The 23146-nt window shown below is 40.3% G+C and overlaps 1 protein-coding gene across 1 annotated transcript in view; it reads right to left on the reverse strand.

Moving 5' to 3' along the window:
* The window catches only part of farp2 (FERM, RhoGEF and pleckstrin domain protein 2), a 61525-nt gene that overhangs the window by 20910 nt on the left and 17469 nt on the right, over positions 1–23146 (reverse strand). Inside the window, exons 3-13 of the mRNA XM_088914606.1 lie at positions 15872–15976; positions 13014–13056; positions 12822–12900; positions 11596–11693; positions 11028–11142; positions 9002–9149; positions 8822–8917; positions 8022–8185; positions 7563–7631; positions 6807–6864; positions 6315–6495 (exon numbers count right to left, since the gene is read on the reverse strand). Of these exons, the coding sequence (XP_088770732.1) occupies positions 6315–6495; positions 6807–6864; positions 7563–7631; positions 8022–8185; positions 8822–8917; positions 9002–9149; positions 11028–11142; positions 11596–11693; positions 12822–12900; positions 13014–13056; positions 15872–15976 (1156 nt within the window). The remainder of the gene's footprint in view (positions 1–6314; positions 6496–6806; positions 6865–7562; positions 7632–8021; positions 8186–8821; positions 8918–9001; positions 9150–11027; positions 11143–11595; positions 11694–12821; positions 12901–13013; positions 13057–15871; positions 15977–23146) is intronic.

The raw sequence follows: 23146 nt of genomic DNA on the forward strand, positions 1-23146 counted from the left end.
TTTCCATTTGGGAAGTAGGTCAGCATACAAACTGAAGATTTTCAAACTTTTCTACTTTGTATGATCTAAAAACACCAGTGTGAATGAGAGAACACCTTCCAGTCACTGGCACATGTGGTTTTTCTTACCTTCAAAATCTTATCTTATCTTCAGAACTGCTTTGACCAAACCTCACACAGCTATCCTTCAGCTTGTAGACGCCACCCCCAATCGGAAGATATCAAACTCCTCTTAACAGCCAGAACCCAGGGGTGCCCGATACGCACACTACCTTGATCATCTAGTCCACAGTGGCAGCACCTGACTGCTGCAGTCCCCTTCAATATTGCCGGGAGGTGTGAACCAGGGCACTCTCATCCTCCTACTGCACAAACTGAAAGGTGATCTGCATTGCTTTACACCACACAGAGACAAGGACTGGAAACAGCTTCCACATTCCGCTCCCCGACACTTGAATCCGAAAGGCAGGCGACCAGTTACTCCTTCCGTTTTCTGTTGACGCTGCACTGCACGGTCTCCTCTCAATGCGGGGTGCTCCCGGAGCAAAGATGGGGAGACGGCGAGCGTGGTTCCCCTTGTGGTGAGAGTAGAGAGACTCCGCAAACCAGCCCCCCCCCCCCCCCCCCCACCATCTTCTAGGGAGCTTTTTTTGTTTCTCAAAATGACAATAATGAGAATGACCGACGTGGATTTAAACAAAAAAATAAATTTCACAAGAGGTAAAATCTTAAATATTTTCTTCATTATCTTGAGGGTTAACCTTTAATATAGATTTTTTTTTATTAGTCCCTCCACGTAACACATTCATATCAATAAGCAAAAAAAAGTTCAAAACAAAAATTACGCATGTAAAATTACCGCATACAAAATGTTTTTATGGAAAATAAAATATATGAATACACCTCTAGTGATTATATAGAAGAAAGAAAGAAGAAAGAGAACGGAATACAGGCACTGAGAAGGGTGCAGCTCTGTGACAGAGCAACAGGTGAAGGGCTGCATGATAAAGAAACAGCACATGCCACCCAGCCTCTAAGGAACCAGAGCAATCTGAATGAAGTTGGTCCTAAAAGCATTGGCTGAGGAGATGCAAAGGAGAAAACGGTTCCAAAATACAGAAATACGTGTGTATTTTTACTGGATAAACAACCTGTAGCATGCCAACCAGGAAGTGTTTTTAAGAATGTTGCTCTCTTTGACATCTGGCACTATTTAAGTGGATCTAGTTGGTCCAACAACCTCTCTCCTGCACAACCAGAGGTAAGAAGCTGGTTACTTAAGATCAGTGGTTTAGGATATTTTTTCCTGGCACTGAAAGATGGGCAAAGAACAGCAGCAGTACAGGGACAAAAAAAACCCAGAAGTGCAAAACACAGTGCAAAGGCCACAGAATGTTAATGGCTTTGTGTTGGGCACAACCCCAAGGCCAGATCTAGTTTGACTGAAACTCTCAAATAGAGCACAGTTTTGTTAAAAGGTATTGCCATCACAGGAAGGAGAGAAGTCTTACTAAAAGTCCCCCAGCTCAAATACTACATCAGGCACAGCAGTTGTTAGCACAAGACAGCTTCATGCTGTACTGTATCAAAGATACACACAAGGCCTGCAAACAGAACATCTATAAGGATGGAAACTGCAATGCCACTTTAAAGCAGGAGGATTTCTCCTTCTAGAACCTTTCTCAACTCACTGACAACTTCTTTCATACCAATGTCACATGAACCTCTTCGCTCTCCTAAATCTGTGGTATAGCCGACACTAACTCAGCTTACAATCGTACTAAAAATCATTTCAAGACTAGAAGAAAGTGCAGTTTAAGAGCTACTGCTGCAGCATTACGCCCACAAGTGCTAAGGAAATGGCTTCCACCCCAAAGAAAATGAAAATGTAGTCAAAAGGGGTATTGAACATTCAAACGTTTTATAAAGCCCCTCTTTCAGACAAGAACAAAGAAGTAAATATCTCTCTACATTAGAAAGAATCCACTGGAGGGAGAAATGACGAGCTTTCACAGGAGTCAAACATTCATTCCAAAGACAAACTGCAGTTCTTACAGGCCCTGAATTCTAAAGGAGTGGTAGAATCATAAAAAAGGCTGATGACTGAATTCCTAACTACATGCTCTAAGAAAAATACAAAGCAACAAAAGATAGATGCAAACTCTTACAGTATTTTCACAGCAAACTTCTTTCACATCAACATGAAAGTGCAATTTGATACAGGATGTAGCGATTACTTTTGAATCTCACAGAGATGATGGCCATAGTCATGAGCGTTACCATCCCTGTCTTGGCTTTTCAGATGTTTTCCTGTACTAGTTGGTTTCTACAGAGCTGAAAGTGGTCCAAATGCATCTTAAGCTAAAAAGACTAAATATATTACACAATTCTGGAATGTCACAGTTTTTAACGAACTGTTCTTTTCACTTCTACAGAGAAGAATTTCTTAACTTTAAAAAAAAAACACATTTCTTTATGGCCCATAGAAAACTGGATCAGACAAGTATCGTATGGAAAAGTAACAAGTTACACATTTTAACAGAACTACTCGGGTCCTAACCTGCTACTGAAAATGGAATTAAAGTGCAAGTTACAAGGTGATTGTGAATCATCTTCACTGCCTTCATGTTCAACCTGAACCTCTAACCTAAGCTCATGATATTTCTGCTTGTGAGCGCAATACCCATATTCATCACCAGCTGTCACCAACATGTTAATGGAGGGCCTTCCATTTGAAATCTCACCATACTTCCTGCCAATGTGAGTGAATGTTGGTCAAATGCACTCAATGGACTTCTCGCTATATGCTATTGCTATGTTGATTATAACCTTGTTTTCCTTTTTCTGCTTCTTTTATGGTTTTACTACATTACTCCACCCTTGTGGTAATTTCCTCTACATTTAAATCCACTCTGAAATACAGTATCTAAAGCATCATTTACTATAGTTTGACTATAAAATTCAAGTTTAGCCGAGTTCCCTCCACAGGCACATTTTTCAAGGTTTAAGATATATCATTTGCCATGGTTGTCCAATGCTCTGAGTCTTTGCTGACAGGAGAATAAAAATATTTATCTGTATACTGTTAGTCCTCTCATTCCTCATGCCTTTTCTGTATCAAATAATGAGCAGCAAGCCCTTCATTTTAAATGTCTGTGTATCAGAAATTCAGGATAAAACAAGCCTCCTTCTAAAGCAGACTGCTGAAAGAAATAAGTCATGCTTCATTAAAAATAAGCTTTTTATAGCCGGCATCATACAACCTCTGAGGCTACGCAAGATGTTGTAACATTTATAACCCTTTAATGGCTATTATTCTAAAAGATATTAAGAGATTCACAAGGCTAAATAACATTTGTCAAAGTACACATTATAGCGCATTTGGTTCAGAGCAGTGGTTTGGATTAGAATTAGGGTGCTTATAAAAATGTGCACAAGTTTCTTTCAGAAGAGGTCTGAATGTTACTTAATGTTTACAGCCTCTAACAAAGTTAAATTGGCTACATTTGGCTTAACGTAAACAAAGGGATTCTGAAATGGCTTCAGGCAAAATGTGAGGAACAGATTCTAGCACAACTTTTAAGACAATAGTCTTTCTATGCAGAGCTGCACATGGTCCATGATGCTTGCTCCTGCACCTAGAAGCAACAGATACAGCTAACACGATAACAGAGGCAGGCAAGAGAACTTTTCGTAAAAGGTATGACAACAGGCTAAATCCTCAGAATAGGAGGAGCACGATCCAGGGCAGAATTCAAAATGTGAGATTCAATAGGTCTTTGGCAAGTATCTCATCCAACACTTTACCTTAAGCTAGGTTTTTCTAACAAGCAAACCGGAAAAGGCTCTGGGAGTTCGTTAAGCAAAACCATCCTGCAGGACGTACTATACACCAGTGGGTGGCAGTCTTTCCTCTTCATAAAACAGATTCAAAGCCTCCACGTGGCAACCAGTGCTTTACAGCACATCGGTTCAAAATAAGAAATCTTCGTCCCAAGTGCCCCCCACTGATGAATTGTAGAAAACCATTAAAGAAACAGAAAGGTTCAAAAGTTAAAGTCACTGTCAAATCTATTAAGTTTCAGTTTAATATAGGAATGTCTAACTTCCAAAATCCCAGAGTAACGCCTGGATAAAAAACCTTTATAAACCTGCCTTCACCATTTCAGATTCCCAGGGTGTTATGCAGTAAGAGGATCCTACTCCACCCTGTCTACATATTGTCAATATACTGTTACTAAGGTTAAGTTAACTATGGTATATGCATACAGTATATGGCATTCACCTATTTAATGAAGTAACTCCACAAGGATCACATTTCAAGATTGAATGTTTAATACTAGAATACCCTTCAGCAATGATAATACTCAAGACACCGGTAGTATAAAGGTTATTAGATATTGGAGAGTACCAGCACCAGAACAAATCAAAAGGTCAGCAACAGGAAAAACGTAGGAAAAAAAAAACTGTATAGCTCAAGGATTAGACAAAACATATCACACAATCCCTTACTGGTGAATCTAATAAAGGAAAAGAGACCTAAAAAAACTCTGAAGTTCCATTAAACAATATTAAAAAGATACAATCTTTAGTGTGCAAACAACCTAGACTTTGACAATCAGATGTCACATTAAACTTCTTACAAATCCTACTTCACTTCAACACCTTACCACCCTACCCAGAGACAGACGTAAAGAAAACATTTGACTATAAAACATCCACCACAAATTCGTACTAGCATATTTATAAGGAACGACAAAACAAAAACAATGCAAAGACAGTAAAAGCTGCAAGAATGAGTTATATCTAGACTTTAAACAAGCTCATCATTAAAAAAACAGTATGAATTCTGCTTCATCTCACCTGATGTAAGCCACTGAAAACACCCAATTTCTCTTGACAACCTATTCCTGCTACAAATGACCAAGACAATGCAAGACTAGTGAATAAATCATGGCTTAATAGTCAAAGATCTTATCCACAGCCCCATTCACTTCTCACAAATTCTTTCATGATAAGAAGCATGAATGGGCTAACTGGACACTCCTTTCACGTGGTGAATGAAAATGCCATGAGTCTTTGCCCCTAAAGAACTACTCAGATCCAACACCACATAGCATGTGACCTAAACACAGACCTAAAAAAGTCAAACAGCCCGTATATAAGAGGCTGTAATTTACTTGGAGTCTAAATTTGCATGCAGCGAGATAAACGCACAGTTCAGGAAAGGCAAAGGGGAAGAAATGCAAGGAATCATTACAAATGGAAAAGGACAGGTATGGTATATGAGTATGACATCCATGAACAGCGGATAAATTCATCAGCGTTTTTGCCTTAGATCAATAGATACAGGATTTTGTATACGAAATAAGGCTACGCCCCAAATTGCAGGAAGCGAGCCCTGAAAAGCGGACTCCTGGCTTTATAGGTTGATGTGGGTCACGCCCGACGGGTCGGTAAGCCCCAGCGCCCGCAGGTTTTGACACTCCAGGAGAAAGCTGTCAACGCTGGGTTTACTGGCCATGGGATTGCTGAAGAAGAGCGTGTGCTCGGGGGGCAGGCCGCTGTCGGAGCCCCAGTCCGAGTCCGAGTCGCTGCTGCAGCTCGAGCCCTCGGTGGCCGTGGGGGGGCAGCTCAGCTGCTCCAGCTGCTCCACCAGGTCGCTGAACTGCATGGCCGAGCTCGACTCCGAGCGCACCGAGTACGCCGGGAAGTTCACCATGGAACTGGCTTCCGACTGGTTCTCGGAACCCGGCAACCTGAGAGAGGAAGAGTCGGGGCCGCCTATTCCGAGGGAAAAGGAGTCGGAGTTGGAATTGAGAGGCAGGATGTCCAGGGAGCTGCACTGCGAACGGTTGTTGGCGAGGGAGCTGGTCTCCGAACAGCCCAGTCCTCCCTCGGAGAAGGGATTCGGGTTGCCGTTCAGATCCTCCAGCCCGGGGAAGTAGCCCCTCGTCTGGCTGGCGTCCCCCTCCCCGTAGCCGAAACGGAAGTCCTGCTCGGGACCCTGGTACCCGTAAACATACGCTTCGGCTCCCCCACCAAAAAAGGAGATTTCGGTGGGGTCATCATCTATGAACTCCTCCGTGACCTGCAGCTGTGCACTGCCGAGGGAGAACGCTGGGGTCTGCCTGGCCCTCACGTTTCCTAGGTCAAAGTCCTCGCTGGCGATTACTCCCTGTCCCCCCCCACCCACCCCCACCCCCTGCTCATTATCATCATTGCCATTTTGGGAGGGCTGCGGGTTGGGAGCGCTACTCTCTACACACACACACGAGGGGCTGCAGTCTCCTGCCGCCCGGTTACAAGTGGCACCTTGGAAGGCGTAGTGGGGCGGGGGGGCAGCCAGGGCGGAGTCCTCCTTCGGGGGGCTGGGTGGGCGGGCAGGCTGCGGCTCGGGCTGCGGGGGGGTGCTGGCGGCGTGCAGGGAGTGGAAGGAGATGGTGGCTGAAGAAGGGGAGCCGGGGACCCTGAGGCTTTCGCTGAATGACAGACTCTGCAAAAAGAGAGAGGGGGCTCAGTTCTGTGATGTTGAGGCACGAGGCCATTTCCAGTATGAATACAGAAAAGAGCACTTGGGTTCAAAAATGAAGAATACTCCGGTATGACAGTTGTGCTGGGCAGTGGGATACGACTTCAGAGCTCCTTTGCTCTCCCAGCCACAGACACCAGGACAAGCTCCGGCCTGATGAGCCAAAGTGGGCTGGACATGGAAATGACCCACTCCACTCACAGGCAACTGGCAACATTGACAGCAAACAGGACGGCAAGTGTTGCAATCACAGGGAGTCACTCCTCTCTACTAACCTGTTTTGGCACGTCAGGAGCCAGCGAGCGAGTGGACATACGAACTCTGCTGTTCCTCCTACCGGGAAGAGAAGACAATTCTAAACACATCCTAAAAACTTGCCTGAGGCATCACACAACAGCTGCAAGTTTCATCAACTGATGCACTGAGCCGTGCTGTGGCACTCCAGAGACTGAAATGGACTAAAACCTAGTATGCAATGTCTATGAACACATTCCATTTAAACTATTAGTCAATAAAGAGTTTAGGGAGGAATAAAACAACCAACCAGCTTTCTGGCATGTCTCCAACAAAAGCCCTGAAGTTGCAAATCAATTTCTGTGGAAGGGTAACACTACTATGATGTTAGAATATTAACCTTCCCCACCATATTCTTTCTTTACGAAGCTGCTAGTGCTTAAGTTCAAACCCACCGATCAGTGTGGTGGGAATGTTATGCTCCGTTCATCCCAGATAAGCAACACAAAGCAGCAAGTAGATGCTTGCTTCATGACTTGCGTATGTGAAGACTGCGCAAGAAAGGAGTTGCTACCAGAAAAGAATTCGTCTCAAAAACAATTTCATTGATTACTTACCGTGATCTTTTTTTTTAATAGTTACATTCAGCCATGAGGAAAACGAAACAAGTGTGAACTGGAAAGCACGTTTGAAAAAGAGACAATACACTCCTATCTCATGTGTCAGTAAAATGATGACCACATTCGATTCACTGCGTTCGTCCGCAATAGTCTGCAAGCTCTAGATCCCATTCTCACCTCTGGTAGGGTGTTCTCCGAGCTCCACTGTCCCTCACGTACTCCACCAGCTGCTTCTGTGTCCTCCCACTGTTAACACAAGCAACATGAATACATCAAAAACACTTCACCACATAGCTTGAACTGCACTGCTCAGTCATTGTGACAACAATAAATACTGATCACAAACGGCATTATCAGAGAACAACATTCAGGTTAGCACCATGTTAAAACTATGAGGCGACATGTCTGTTTGGAAATCCAAATTTTGAAGAATTTGTGAAGTCTCTAGAATAGAATATACATGGAATCAAGACTTGAAATGTTTCACTGACTCATCTCTGCATCATGAATACCTCTTTTAAAAACATTCTAGGGATGTACAACAAAAAGGCGAACAGAATGTCTTTGATAAAAACCAAAAAGTGGGTTCGCTGTCAAGAATCACAGGTACAGGCGGAGAAGCGAGAGCTCTGTTACCTATATCTAAAGGAGGAACCTCTGCTGAAGAGGATGGCTTTGGACTTGGGCTTTGGCTGGTCAAACAGGCGGAAGAAAGTGTGGTACTCCACACAGTTCTTCCAGAACACCTTACACTGGTCGCGACTGGCCATTAGGAACTCCAGCGTGTCCTGGTGGGGACCCTAAAAAACATTGCGGGAAGCACAAGTCTCTATCCAGGAACACAACTCAAGATGCGTTGCAGAGGGAGTGCAAGGGTGCCAGAGCTGAGTGGCATGCACGCTTGTGTCTCTGTGAACCAGGGCTTCAAGCTGCAGCTCTTCCAACCTACTTCACTGCAGTGCTTCACTCCACATGCTCTCCTGTTCTTTGACTAACACTACCCAGGACATACATTAAAAAAAGACAGACACTAGTTATACTCAAGTTGAGCAACGGTGTATGAGAAGAACTGCAGTACCAGGAAGCCTTAAAGAGTAGTAAATAGGATACATCTGTAGCAGGTGGGATGTTCACTGAGGTGCAACCATAGGCAGAGGTACTGTAAAAGCAGGGCGCAAAAATCTGTAAAGGCTCCAGTTCTATCAAAATAAGACTAATTATCGAAGTTCAGTCTCAAATACAACCTCAATTGCAAAGTTTTCCTTTATTTTTTTTGTTACTTGCATATTCTGACATTGCAAAGCCCAGCTCAAGAACAGACACTCTCTGTTCTGAAATCTGTAACAGCACTGCCCCCCACTGAATATATATACCTGCTATCCTGCCTTCACTGAAACATTAAGCTACTTGAGCCCCTTCCGGCTTTGAATACTTACATGAACCTCAGGGTGCAGCTTGATCAAGAACCTCTTCCGCTTGAAACTCAGTTTGCGAATCTTGGACCAGTTGAAGGTGTTGATCTTTGTATTGCCCTAAACAAAAAACGCAGAAGAATTAAGCTGCTTGCACAAATCAAACTAACCACAAGCTAAAAGCCACTGCAGTAGCCGGCTTACCTGGAAGACCTGCAGTCCCATGTGAGCCACAGACAGGTTGATTTTGGTTCCCTCGCGGTCAGCGGCCGGGTGAAAACGCACCCCATACATCTCCAGCTTCCGGGCTATCTCCAGCACCTGAAAGTCCGACTCGGCTGGAGTCTGGCCCCTGGAGACGAGAGGAGACACCCAATGAGCTGGCAGCAGAACAGCTGGTGGAAGAACCGCAAAGCCATCACAGCCAGGAGCAGAAAAAAATCCCAAACTAATACACCAGCGTCTCGTTACAGCATTCTTGCTTTTTGGAGGCTACATGGTTATTGCTAGTTTAGTTCCACAGTAGTTTTCAAATCCTCTCTCAGTCCGTTATGTATATTTCCCCAAAGAAAATAAATCCTATAAAAATTTCCCAAGAAAACTGTTCCCATGGGGTATTTCAAACTTTTGACATTTCCACAAATACAAATTAAGGCGAAATGTTGAGTTTTCTAAAATAAAAAGAAATGCTCATCCCATACAATGGAAATAAAAAGACCCCAGCCTGCAGCAACTTAGTCGAGACAGAATGCCATGCAAAACATTCCATAGTTTATTAGTACACAAAGCTAGTTTTACTACTATATGCAAGAAAAAGCAAGAAATTGGTCTTGGGCTCTCTGAAATGAGAATGCGGCTCTTCCTCCAAGCCTTTCCTTACAGATAGAACAGAGAGCTCCTTCTCCTTACCCTTAAAGAAAATTCACCAAACTGCATTTCACCTTCATCTTAAGAAAGGTGCTTTACTATGATTATAAGGTAAATCACATAACAAGGAAAAAAAAAACCATCAACTCTTTTTCTCTCAGCTAAACTAATCCTGGTGTTCTGGATGCTTTCCAGATCATCACCACATTCTAATTTTACTCATCCTTTAAGCACAGAAATCTCCTTATGGCCCTCCCAAATACTGCTGTCCATCTGGCTAATAAAACGGCTTGGGGTGCAGCTTACAGTCCAGACTCAGAACCAGGCAAACCCTCATGGTCGGCCAGGAAGGATTACAGCATGTTCCCAACAAGGGCGTTTTCCTAACTGCACAGCCGAGGACATGGAGGTTTGAACCGGAGCGAGAGGAAAAATCTGCATCCCAGGTGTAACGACGCAGTTGAGAGGCTTTTTTTTCAGAGACACGAGGGCTAAAATACAGTCACGGGATTAAAAATGCATCATGTGTGAAGGCCTGATTGCTGCCCGAGATGTTTTAATCAGCTATGGCATTTAAACAATAACCTTGGATCATTTGGCAGCTACTCTCAAAACGGAGGTCATGCCCTCAGCTCCTTAATTACATATACAGTGGAATAGATGCGTTTTCTGATCATTATATATTATATACAATAAAATAATAATTATTATCTCTGCACTAAATGTTCTCCTGTAACTAAAAACACAGTGCTAATTAGTATCCACAGCTGCTTCAATGTTATACTTAAGACAAAAAAAAAATGCTGAATATCCCTCAGAAGGGCGGACTCACTGGCAGTGTTCCCTTGATGAAAATAGCCAACATGGCTGAAAGGTGAAACTGTCTCTTTACCAGTCAGCGACAAGTCCATTACAGGACAAATTAATACAGGACAAAATATCCGAGTACTTAAAAAAAAAGAACATGGAGAAGTCAGACAGGTTTTGAACCCTAGGCTCACCATAGAAAAAATAATTCTATGAGGACGCCTTGACTGATGCGTTACAGAAATGTGACAGTGATGCTGTGAGGTACAGCAATACTCGCCTGTATAAAAATGTTTCAAACTGCAGAGTCCATAAACCTAAAACAATTCATTTATAAACAACCGGGCAAGCACAAGAATTAGATCATTTTAGTACTGGGAGTCTAAAAGGTGGACATAACTACTGAAGAGACAAAGGTTTAGGACCTGCAGTATTAAGACCTGTATAACGGCATATGCACATTTATTATGCTTTAACAGCTTTCCAGGCCAGTACAACAGGAGCAGCAGCTCTGAAGCAGTCACACACAGTAAGGAGTGGGCTCTGGGGCACTCACACGTGTCTTCGGTGGAACTCCATGATCTTCTCCTGTACTCTCTCTTGGTTGGGCAGCAGCTTGTTAAGTTTCAGGTACTCTCGGTCAGCCACGTCATCGTAATCTCCAATTTCCGCTGCATTAATTACAAGGAGAGTGGGAATATTCACTAATCAGCAGAAGCATACCGTGATGAGCCAATGTTTGTCCAGTCTGGGCAAATAATGGGCTGCGCTAACACTTTTCCTTATAAAATCATTCCAACAGTGACAATCTATTTCCACTAACTTACTGATGGTGTATCTTCCGTCAACTTCCTTTCTTATTAGCTTTTACTTGGTTTCACATTTCGGCTTTAGGATTTGTACCACACTCAAAACGGCTCAGATACTATCACGCCTATAGCCTGCAGTCACTGCTGAGTTACCTACCTCTTCGCTGGCATAACACGTGCAGAATTTCCCAAACTACAAAAGTGTCCTCATTGAAAAAGTGATATATATTCATATATTAAAAAAAAACCAGAACACGTCACTGGCCACTGACATAAGAGAAGAGCAGGGGGGTGTCTCCCAGCTGGGGCACTTACACTGCAGCAGGTGAGAGGCCAGCAGGGCGGCAGTGTTCTCAGTGCAGGTCAGCCTGCCTTCCGTCAGGTCTCTCTTCATCTGGAGGGCGAACAGGTATCTAACGCACAAGCGGGCGACAGTCAGCGAGCCGATCAACTGATGCTACACTAGGAAGGCGAGGCTGTCATGGGTTAATAAATCAATCAGGAGCTTTACAAAACTGTTACAACAGAACAGCGCCCAGTTAAAGGAACGTGGGACAATGGTTTGCAAACACAGGTAGAAAAAAAAGGATACCAGAAATGACTTATTTATTATCACAACACTGATGGAACAATAAAAGTAGCTGAGAGATAATAATGAGACTCCGTTTGACGATGAAAGAGAAACGGCTGACGTAATGAATCAGTATTTCACTCATTTGCATTCCAAGGAAGAATTGTGCATCAGGCAGAGGAAAGAAAGTTCTACATTATTTGTATTAGCACAGAAACTGGTATCCATCTCTTCCAAAAACACAAAAAAGATTTTACAGCAAACAGCATACCACAAGAATTTCCTAAACAATATTTTCCATACTGGCTATACAGACTGATTCCCGATTAAATCTTACCTATACTAAAGATGCTTTAAGAAAATTGCTCAATATCTAACAAGATGTTACCCAAAAATGTCACATTTTAGAAAACGTTGTCAATATATGCTGGCATTAAGATAGTATTAAAATATTGGCATAAATATGATACTAACCCATCTTTACTGTAGATAAATTGTATGTTAGTAACAGAACCACATCCTGACCACAGTCTTAACTACACCCTAACTGCGGGGTTATTTGCAGAAATGGCATAAACCACCTTCTAATACTTTAAAAATTAATAGCAAGGCATATACATTTATAAAGTGTACCATGCATATCCACATTTCTTTTCTGTAAGAAAAAGATGGGCAATAAACCACACCCAGGGCATTCTACTGTTAACTTCCATGTTTTGCCAGCAGGGTGCATTTATGTCCATTAAAAAGTACTCAGCACAGCTTTAGAAAACAGATTATATTCTGCACATTGTCATCCATTAGGCACTAACAGCCTCATACGTTAAAAGGGAGCTCATGCTGTTTTTAAGATACCATCTTACAATGAAACAGTTCCCTTAGTAAATATGGACGCATGGAATGTGCTCCTGCTGTACTAGGAAACCTCCACAGCTGAACAGCTGAAAGGCAGAGGGTTACTTTCGCACACCTGGTATACTCCTCCTGCAGCTGACCAGGGTCTGGAGGGAAGAACTTCACAGACAGCCTGAAGAGGGTGTTCTTGGGCCCTGGAACAAGCACAAACTGATCACTACACACAACTTACCACAGAATGTATAGTGTGTTGTAGGAAAAAAAAAGAAAAAAAAAGACAGCGATTGCTGAAAAACTTCATACATACTTCTGACTTGTTTTATAACGAGTTTCAATGGCTCCAACCACATCTGAAAAATGAAGAAAGAAAATTACTCAGTTGGTAAGCAAAAACGCCTTCTTTCTGTCCTGTCCTTCCTTTTTTCATCAATTGTGCTCAAAGTGATCTTGCTTTATCTAAGAGCTCCATCGTTGACATTTCAGTTCCCTTCTCTGACGACGCTAATTTCACTGCACCTACTGTAGATCACCAAGCTCACAGGGAAATTAAATGCTAGCATTTCCAAACACGTATGCATTTTCTACTAATTTAGTCATGGTACCAGGCACGGAATTTATTTTGATTGTATTTTAGTTAGTGTAAAATACATAGTCCATAGTGTACATCTTAATTTCACAGGAACTTGTAAATGGTTCCTCCAGTGTTTCAAGTAAGAATAGTTTTTGAAAAGGAAAAGACAAAAAATACTAAAATAAAAAAAATTAAACTTGTTTTGCTCTTGCAAGAAGAGCTCTTTGGGAGGAGTAATCCAGCACCATCAAAACAACCGATTCAACGGTCTCCGACACCCTTCACAGATATATCTGTCCTTTCACCACAGGACTGCTGACATTTCTGGGGTCCTGCAGTGTGGATTAAGGTGGAAATTAGTTTATCTGTGGGCACAGTACTGGTTTAAAAGGTGGCAGACAGGAGGGATCCATCCAGAATGCCAGAGGGCAATGGCAGCGATGGCTGTCAGGACCAAAGTGACAGAGTTAATGGCTCTTTCTGACTATGGGGCAGCACACAGAAGAGGCCCTGCTTCCCCTGAACATCTGGGCCTGATTGAAAGAGGAATGCACCTCTGTCATAACAGCCACATGCCGCTTCTGAACTCTACGCTAAGCAGTACTAAGTCACGGCACTGCCCGCAACCTTCACTACCCCAAGGGTTCTTTCTACAGCATCAGAATATTATATACTATATATAATATAGTTATATTATATATATATAATATTATTATTAATACCTTAACATGAGAAAGGGGAGGCCACAGCACTGCAAGGTGTTAAGCACCACTGTAAAAACTAGAGGCCTACAGTCAATGTAATGTCTAGAACTGATCAAGAGTCAACAGGAATCCTGCACTGAAATCAATTAGGGGAAACAGACGATAAATTAACTCTTATCAAGTACCAATATTACTACTTCAAAAAAATAATCTTTAAAACAGGGTTTTTAAAAATTCAAAATTTTAGATTACAATAAGCACAAGCAATCAATACCTTGTTTTTATGATGTTATGGAGACTACAGTATTTAGTTTACCTCAACAGTTCTGATCATCTCATCTAGCAGAATTACGTTTTTTTTATCAGGATTTTAACTCAAGCATCCCTAGGCCTAGTCAGAAATGCATCATATTCTCTACTTACGGATCCATTAATAGTTGACCCTACACATTTTGACATTCCAGGTTTAAATGGACTTTCATTAATCAGCTTTGAATTGACAATTGTTTCCCCCCATTTTGTAAAAATGTTTTAGATGTCTCTTCCGATGTGAGGAGACCATAACTTGTTCTCACTAGTACCTAGCCATTGTATATAGTCAGCCATTTAATTTCAATTATAGAAATAAAAAATGAAGATAATGTTTTCATCAAAGATGCCCTCAAATACTGAAAATGCAATTAATTAGATGAAAAATTGACATGGTTGCATGTTTTTATTTAGTTAGTAATAGAGCTCATTCCCCCATTAGAGGGGTATATGTTTAAATAGAAGAGAGGGTAAAACTATTAAACATTAAAAAGATATACAATCTAACTATTTAGTTTGCTCTTAAGCTTTCTTGGAATTATTTTAAGGAAAACAGCTTACTGAATTAGATTCTGATGGGTGGAGACAAAATACATGACCAATTCTTTTATCAGCAAAATCATTAATACACGATCAATATCATAGCAAAGGCAAATTCAATTCCGAGGCAGAAAACTGGGAAAATACGTGAACACAAAAAACAGTTTTGTGTTGCAGTTCCCTTGAAGATGATTTTGGGAGGGTTTTGTTAGACTATTTTTAGATTTCGGGGGTTAGAAAGAACTGGCACTGATGAATGCATTTCAAACCACAATAAAAGTAAACTGCGCACAGTAACTTGTAAAACCTACAATTTACATTACAAAACACACAACATTTTCAGGGAGACGCAGTGCCATGTTCTGCGATTCAGAACAAAGTAACAAGACTCCCGGTGATGGGTTGCGGCCCTTTGACATTGTAAAGAGGCAGGCTTGTGAATACATCTCTTTTAATTCAACAGAAATATTGCTCTTGCTTTCAAGATGGTTTTGCCACAAATACTATTTACTTGGTAACTCTGCACGCAGCTCACGTTGGAATATTTCTGCAGTGAAATGTTTGCTACACAACCTGTACATCACATTTGTCATTACCAGTGACTAGTGAGCAGGAAGGGCCACAACGAACAATCCTTTCACAAAGTTCACAATTCCATGCTTAATTTGAAATTTATAAAATGTATCTACAACATCAACAGATTTACTTTGTTACCAAGGTTTAGTAACCAGTCTGAGAAATTGGGACTACAGATCCCCTTTCAGGGAGTGATCTGGACTACCTTTTGTTTATAAAGGCACGGTATACAAACTGTGTGACTCTCGCAGAGACCACTTACATCACATAGGGGCAGCACCTTTCAATTACTTTTTTTTTTTGACAGATTTCTTCTCTGTTAATTTGTAGATGGTTTTTACAAGCATGTTTAAAAGAAGACGTACTGTAACTGAGAATCCCTGTAAATTGGTATCATCCCTGCTCTGTGAGCCTACAATGGCTTTGGAAAATAGAAACAGGTCTTAATTGTCAGGCTGAACATACCCAGTTCATCTGCAGGTTCTGATACTCGAGGCCAAAGTAGTCACTCTCAATGATATTGAACCGCTTGAACACCTCTGTCAGCAGACTTTGGCCATCAGACTTGGACTGGAAAAAAAACAGAGAGAGAGAGAGAGAGAGACCGATGAGATGAATCCAACAGTTCTTATCCCTTCAGAGAATGGATGTGTAAAATCTTCCTTCCCTCCGGAGGGCAGATGAAAGGATAAGTTTAAGATTAATTGGGGTTACAAATGTAAAGAAAGGCAAGCTTAACCGAGTTTAAGAATTAAATTATGGCTTGGATTAACGAGTCAGGCATATCAGTGAATAACTAAGAATTTAAGGAAGTGTTCCATAGTCCAGACAGTAGGGTCAGGGCTTAAAAACAAGAGAAACTGTTCAGCTTGAGGACAAACTGTAAGATGGTGGTTTCTTATGTGAAGGATAGTACTGATACAGCTTTATTTGTGGCTGACAATTTCTCATCTGGGGTTCTTAGAATGCAGCGTAGCACAGCTTAGCAAGAAAGGAAACGTCGTGTCTAGAATAGCAAATCATTTTAACTCTGCGCTGCTCTTGGGTTTGTCTCTACAAAGCCAAGGACTAATTACTATCTACAACAAACGCACTGCTGCTCTGGGTTTGGAATCTCAGTGCATGTCTTTTTATAAGAAAATTATAGAGTGAAACATCTGGACATAATATATTATAATCCAGGAGCGGTCAGGCAAACACAAACAAGCCTCTTATCACAAAGGCTAACAAAATGGCATTACACAACTGGTTTCATGCGTTTTTCATAATTCTATTTTCTTTGATATTTGTGATAATGCAAAATAAGCACTGTATTACAAATAACTGACAGCACAGGGTTCGTAATGTGGAAAATAAGTATAGTTAGTACTAAGGCTGCAACAACATTACAAATTTCACATTAATGGTGATAAAATACTGTGGTAGTTTTACTTGTGGATTTATATTTTGCCTTACTTATTACCCATCAACTTCCATTTCAGTCTTAAATTATACATTTTTCACAACAATGTGCTTACTGCAATAGTGATCACCTGCTACCCTGTCTGTTACACACAAGAGTTTGATTCAATAAAGAACACTGACCACAGTGTGTATTTCTCTGAGAATTTTGACTTCTGAAAATAATACTTTGCAAGTAGTATCATTTACAATATATTCTATGCATTTATTAGTCTTCCTCACCTAATAGATAAATCACATCTTTTGCCTGTTTACAAGACATATTTACCAGTATTATTCTTAATATGTTATAGACTTTAGAAAAGGTTAGAGCAAGAAAGAGGACAGAAAAAAAAACTAATCAATAAGCCTGAGTCATTTTTAAAAATTAGTTGAACATTTTTTTTATGTAAAAGGTTAAATGAATTTCTCTTACTTTGTTGGGAAAGCAAAATTTGTGCAGTGACATTACTGCCATTTTTCACTCATCAACATTCCTCTTCTCACACAATTGTTTTGAACATCCTTTATCATTTAGGTGGCTACTAACTATAAAAAGATGTCCCTTTTTACGCTCATCATATTGTAAATGACTTTTCACTGAATTAAAGATTTTGGAATGGCCAAATTAATCATTTTTTAATTAGGAACTGGCAAGTAATAATTAACATAAACCTTTCAAATGAGTGAAGTTCTCCTCCATTATAAAAATCTAATATCCAAACTGGCAAAAAAGAATATTGAATGTACTATTTATGTTCAGTAATCCAGGCTAATTTGTTCTGAAAAGAGAAACTGAACAAAAGTATAAACTCCATGCTAAAAACAACTGTTGGTGAAACTGCTTGTTTGGTAGGGTTTTGCTGGTAAAATATCACACCTAAACAAGAACGCAAGATGAACACCCAACCTATTAAAGATCTTATTTGGAGTAACACCCCAAAAATAATCAAGAGCAATCATACACATCCTTAGACAGTTCACTTTACGTGCATCATTAACAACAAAATGTAATACCTCAGGGTTACCTTCTGATTAGTATCTAAAACGAGCTATCCTTACGGCAGTAAATGTTTTACCAAATGAAACTGATAAAGACGTGTCTTTATAAGTTGAATTGGGAAGACATTACCTCTAATGACTATGGAATCCATCAATCTATTATAAACTGATGCGGCAAAGTCATCTTGATGTACAGTTATGGAGCAACTATTCACTATATTTGACTGTACAGTATTCTAATATTTGTGTAATATATAATATTTGTGTGCTGAAAAGCTTTTGTTAACAAAACATTGCGAATAAACTTTGATGTAATATTCAGGTGTGGATGTAAAACACTGGCCTTGGGTTTTTTTAATTAAAGCAAAACTCAGATGAGCTTCTTTTTAAAGCCACAGCTGGAATAGGGAAGAGAATTTAAAAAAAAAAGATGCAATACCTGCTTTTCTGTCTTGGCACAGATGGCCACACAGTGATTAACTGTTAATCTTCATCAAAGAAAGAAAGACTAACATTCATGAAATAATGCCAGCCCACAGCAAACAGTGAAATACTGCTAGTCCTAGTATATTTTGCTTTTTATACATACTGTAAATCAGAAGGTAGACCGTGCATATGTGCTGCATTAAAATACTTTAAAAAGTGAGTCCATATCTCATGGAAGAAAGAGACCATTAACTTTAAAACTTATTCTATAGGCAAAAAAGAGCGCTACAAAGGCATCTGTTTAAATTAGGTATTTCATAGCTATACATTAGACGTTAAACTGTTTCATCATACAAGCAAAACCCTTGGTATATAAGGGTAATACCTTTAATTACCCTTGGTTGGAATCTCTGGTACAGTAGCTAGGAAAGTGCTGCTAAGACACTTGTATGTCACCACTACAAGAAAATGCTCATTGATTACAATCAACACAAACCGAGAAGGTAAAAGCCATCTAGAGCTGTTAGAAAAGGATTCTGTCAACTTTCAATTTAAATTATAAAACTTTTAAAGATAAGGGCACTCCAGATGATATAAAGGCATTACAGTGTTTTATTGAACAGAACTTGGACACACGTGAAAATTCACTACTGACTCTCCATATAATTTCTGGGAATATGGAGTTATTCATCACAATAGTTATAATTCTAAGGAATTCAAACTGGATGGTTCCCAGAAAGACCGGGTTGCTCTAAACAATACCCTGAAGTGCATAACTTGTAAAGTACACAGACAACTGGGCACCCCAACCCATTCAGTATAAATCAACAGAATGGACTTTACTCCAGCAGAGCTACAGTGGAAACCTCACTGTTTTTAAGAAACATTGCTTGAGTTGTATATTCTCCATAGCTATTCAATTAAACAAATCAGAAAAAAAAGAATAAATTCAAGTTAAAAAAGGAAAAGAAGCCTTTAAGGTTAAACACAACCGGTTATCTCTCTCCTTTCCAGTCATTGTGTGAATCCTAGAACACATCAACACATCTGGGACAGCAGTTATTTCAAGAGGAGGATTGGATTCGGCATGTATGGAATATGTTCAAGGTTTTCATTATGATTTAAAAGCAGTCCAAGCTTGCCAAAGTGATTTTAAACTAATTTAGGCAATTACATGTGGATTTCAGGGATTTGATGAGCTTACATTATATAAGAGAGGAATACAGACTTCCACTTCTCTAAGTAACGGCACTGTACAAGAGCTAAAAGCTTTTCTGTCATCCAGTTACAGCAGTGTCTCAGTTTACTGCAGTCAATATTATTGCACTGTTCAGAAGTGCAGCATCTTGTTCAGCTGTGCTGAACCCATTGAAAATCAGAGGTACTCTAGACAACTGCAAGAATTACTTTAATTAATTAGATAATTTAAATAATTAGACAATAATAATTCACCCCAGTCTAAAAAACGGACAGTATCAACATACCTACAACCTTAAAAAGATTGTAGGGTGCCCAGGAAACACACAAAACAAACATGGTAAGAAAGATGGCTTTATAAAAATTGTGGTGAAAAGAGTAACTGCATTTTACAGGACAGACACATCCAACACCAGCTAGTTTATAAAACTGGACTGTCCCAAGTCAAACATCTTTAAAATCAGTCACGCACATTGTTATTATCTGATTCACATCTAACAAAGTTTAGTGAAAAAAAATATGCCCTACAGACTCTTTTTAAGAGTGGAAAGTGGCTCGTCTTGTCTCTTTATGAGGTTACTAGAGATGCAATAGAAGCTAAGCAGTTTTACAGAGGAAACAGAAGCTTCTTCTTCAAAGTCCTTGACATACCTATTGACAGCATATAAATACCTGTCCATTCCTCTCCTATTCCTACCTGCTTTCTCATCCTAGGACGCGTTGCAAGTCAGCAAGACCCAGCAACTCTGCCATCCAAGATCAAAAGGAGGAGTTGGAAAGTGAACGAGTAGCAGAAGACACGCATAATAACGATTACGAATTGAATAAAAACACAAATATGTAAAATCATTAACATTTAATACAAAAAAATGTTCTCTGAGGTATAAGTTGTCAACATTCTGCCAAACAAAACTATTGGTCTATTTGTATGATTCTGGCATGCTGGGTAACTTGTGAGGTCTGGCGCAACAACTATAGGTACAGGTATAATGCACACTGTGCTAATAACTATTTTTGTAACAGGTCTTTTAATTTTATTGCATGCATACTTTGTTAGATCATTAGAATGTTATACTATTGTTCTGTTAATCTCCTTCAGTGAATAAACATGCCAAATTATAAAAGTACAAAATCACTGTTTTGGCATTATGCACATTAACATTCATAACGACACATACTGAAAGGTAAAATATCTAGTATAGAGTACCTAAGTGTACAATACAAATAGAATCTGAAATCCAAACAAAAATGTCAGCTTTTTCCCTCCATTGGCTTTAATCCCTGATTTAGTTTACCACCCTTAATACAGTATTGTACAGTATACCTATGCAGGAACTAACAACATACTTTAAACTTCAAAAGTAATTACAAACCCAGAAGATGTGCCAGTGTTATAGGACATTTTTCTGCATGCATTATAAAATTTGAGTAAGGAATTAACAAAACCTCCAATATGATACTGGGTTTACATTTTACTAGCATTCTAAGGAATTTCAACTCTATCAAAGCCTGCAATGTCCCTGATGCAGATTATATTGATATTGATGGAAAGAGGAAAACTTATCTCAAAGTAAATAGGTAGTACTTAAGAAAATGAAACAAATATACTACGTTTGAACTAAATCCCTCATAATCAGGGATTAAAAAACCCTGAACAAGGTTCAATATCAATATAAGGCACAATGTTTCTGAAAGAGGAGAAACACAAACTAGATGTCTTTCTTCTATACGAGTGCATTTATTTTCATATGGAAGACATAAGCAACTGAGAGTAGCAACTGGTTAAATGTGCCCCTGTTTTGATAACATAGTTCCTCTTCACAGACAGCTGGTTTCACAGGCTTCTCAGCAGCTAATATCGAGGTTAAGCAGGCTCAGAGTGTAGGCTTACTGCACCTCTTAAATACATTCTGATGCTGGGACCTGGGCATTACTGACCAACTGCTCCAGTCTGCATCACTGTGACACCAGGGACACCGCACAGTTCCAACAGCCTTCGCTAAAACCGAGGACAGTCCACAAAAATGGGGAAAACGAAAAATACAGGGTCCTGCGTGACTTTACGGTTATTTCTGAACAAAACTGTACAGCCCGTAAAAAAGACAACTGTGTGAAGAAATGTGGGATTTGTACCTTGGCTTGAAATTTGGGGTTACCCGATAGAAAAAGCCTTTCACAACAAACCCACAACTACTGTAGATGCACAAACTGTAATCTATCAGAATAACAATGGTCTACTCCCTCCGACACTCCGTCGGGCAATCAGCCATTTCCAGTTAGACAGGTTATCGGTGTCTCAGGTTGCAGGTTTGTTCTCGTCTGGCTGGGGTGTGCAGTCTCTATGCTGCCACCCCTCCCAGAATACACTCCAGTAGCCAGGAGAAAGCACTGCTTCAGCCTCTTCTTCCATCGCCACCTCATCACACAGCTGGAACTGATGCCATCATGCAATACAAATTACTCACCTTCCTTTGTGCATCTGGCCCACATATACGGTTTAAACATTGTTTGAATTAAAGAAATGGAAAGCTGTTATTGCATTAGATCTGGGTTAATCCAAGGAGGCCAATTTAACTCTTATTGATTCATTTCTCAGAAAATTGTCCTCCTCTCTGCTTCCAGCTTCCCTTACGACTGCCGTAATTCTGCGTTATCAGATTGACTCCCAGGCTGATATAAACCCAGACTGCAGAGGCTGTAATTAGCTTCCCATTTATAAGTCAATTTAAAACATTTGATGCCAAACCATTACCTTATTCCATCACACACAACTAAATTACCCCATGTCACCGTGGTGCACTCAAACGTGAGCAGCATGACTCCATTAATGCCAGCTACCTCTTAAACATTTGACTGCAAACAGTGAAGCTGATAAGAAACAAGACTAAGGCATGCTACCCGGTCACTATCTTTCCTACTATTAGATACCACACCCAAATCCATTAACAGTCATGCGGCCACAACAAAGGAGGACTGGGACTGTAATGCATTTGCAGATTCATTGGCAGGAAAAGAATGAGAAGCTTCTAAAAAAAAAAAAAGACTTTAATGAAGCTTTAAAAACTCAAGAGTCAAAAAAGTCAGAGAAAAGTTAAATCCAGAGATCACTAACCAGGCTGACTTGCAAAACATTTTAAAACGCAGAATTAAATGGAGAGCCAAGGACCTGTAGCCAAGCAGTAGAAGGAGACTGGCAAAGTATTCCAAGTGAAAATGTGGAACCCACACAGGAAAACCACATGGCAGTCAAACCACCTCCAGACAGCACTACCATGCCATGGGCTAACTCCCTTTATGAATATTCCTTATAAGCTGTTGACTCAAAATAATCACATTACAGATATGTTTTTTTTTAAATTGTAAAACTGGTACTGGGTGGGGTGGTTTACGGCCACAGCTTACTTAAAAGCAGTCTTTAAAGGTAATAAATCCCCTCTAGTCAGATAATACCGAGGATGGATTCTTTAATCTCCTGGGAACAATTTGGTGGTTAAAAGATGAACAGACAAACTTAAAATACATTATATAAACCAGCACATACACAGCACATGAACTGGTATGTAATGACCAGTAATAACAACAGAAGTGCGTTTTGAGAATCCATCAGTGTACATCCAACTTTCACCCACAGATCCCTGAAACGGACTTTTACATACGCAGAAGTGGACTGAAATC

This window comes from Atractosteus spatula, chromosome 4 (assembly GCF_055471065.1).
Source record: "Atractosteus spatula isolate fAtrSpa1 chromosome 4, fAtrSpa1.hap1, whole genome shotgun sequence".
Classification (NCBI taxonomy): Eukaryota; Metazoa; Chordata; class Actinopteri; order Semionotiformes; family Lepisosteidae; genus Atractosteus; species Atractosteus spatula.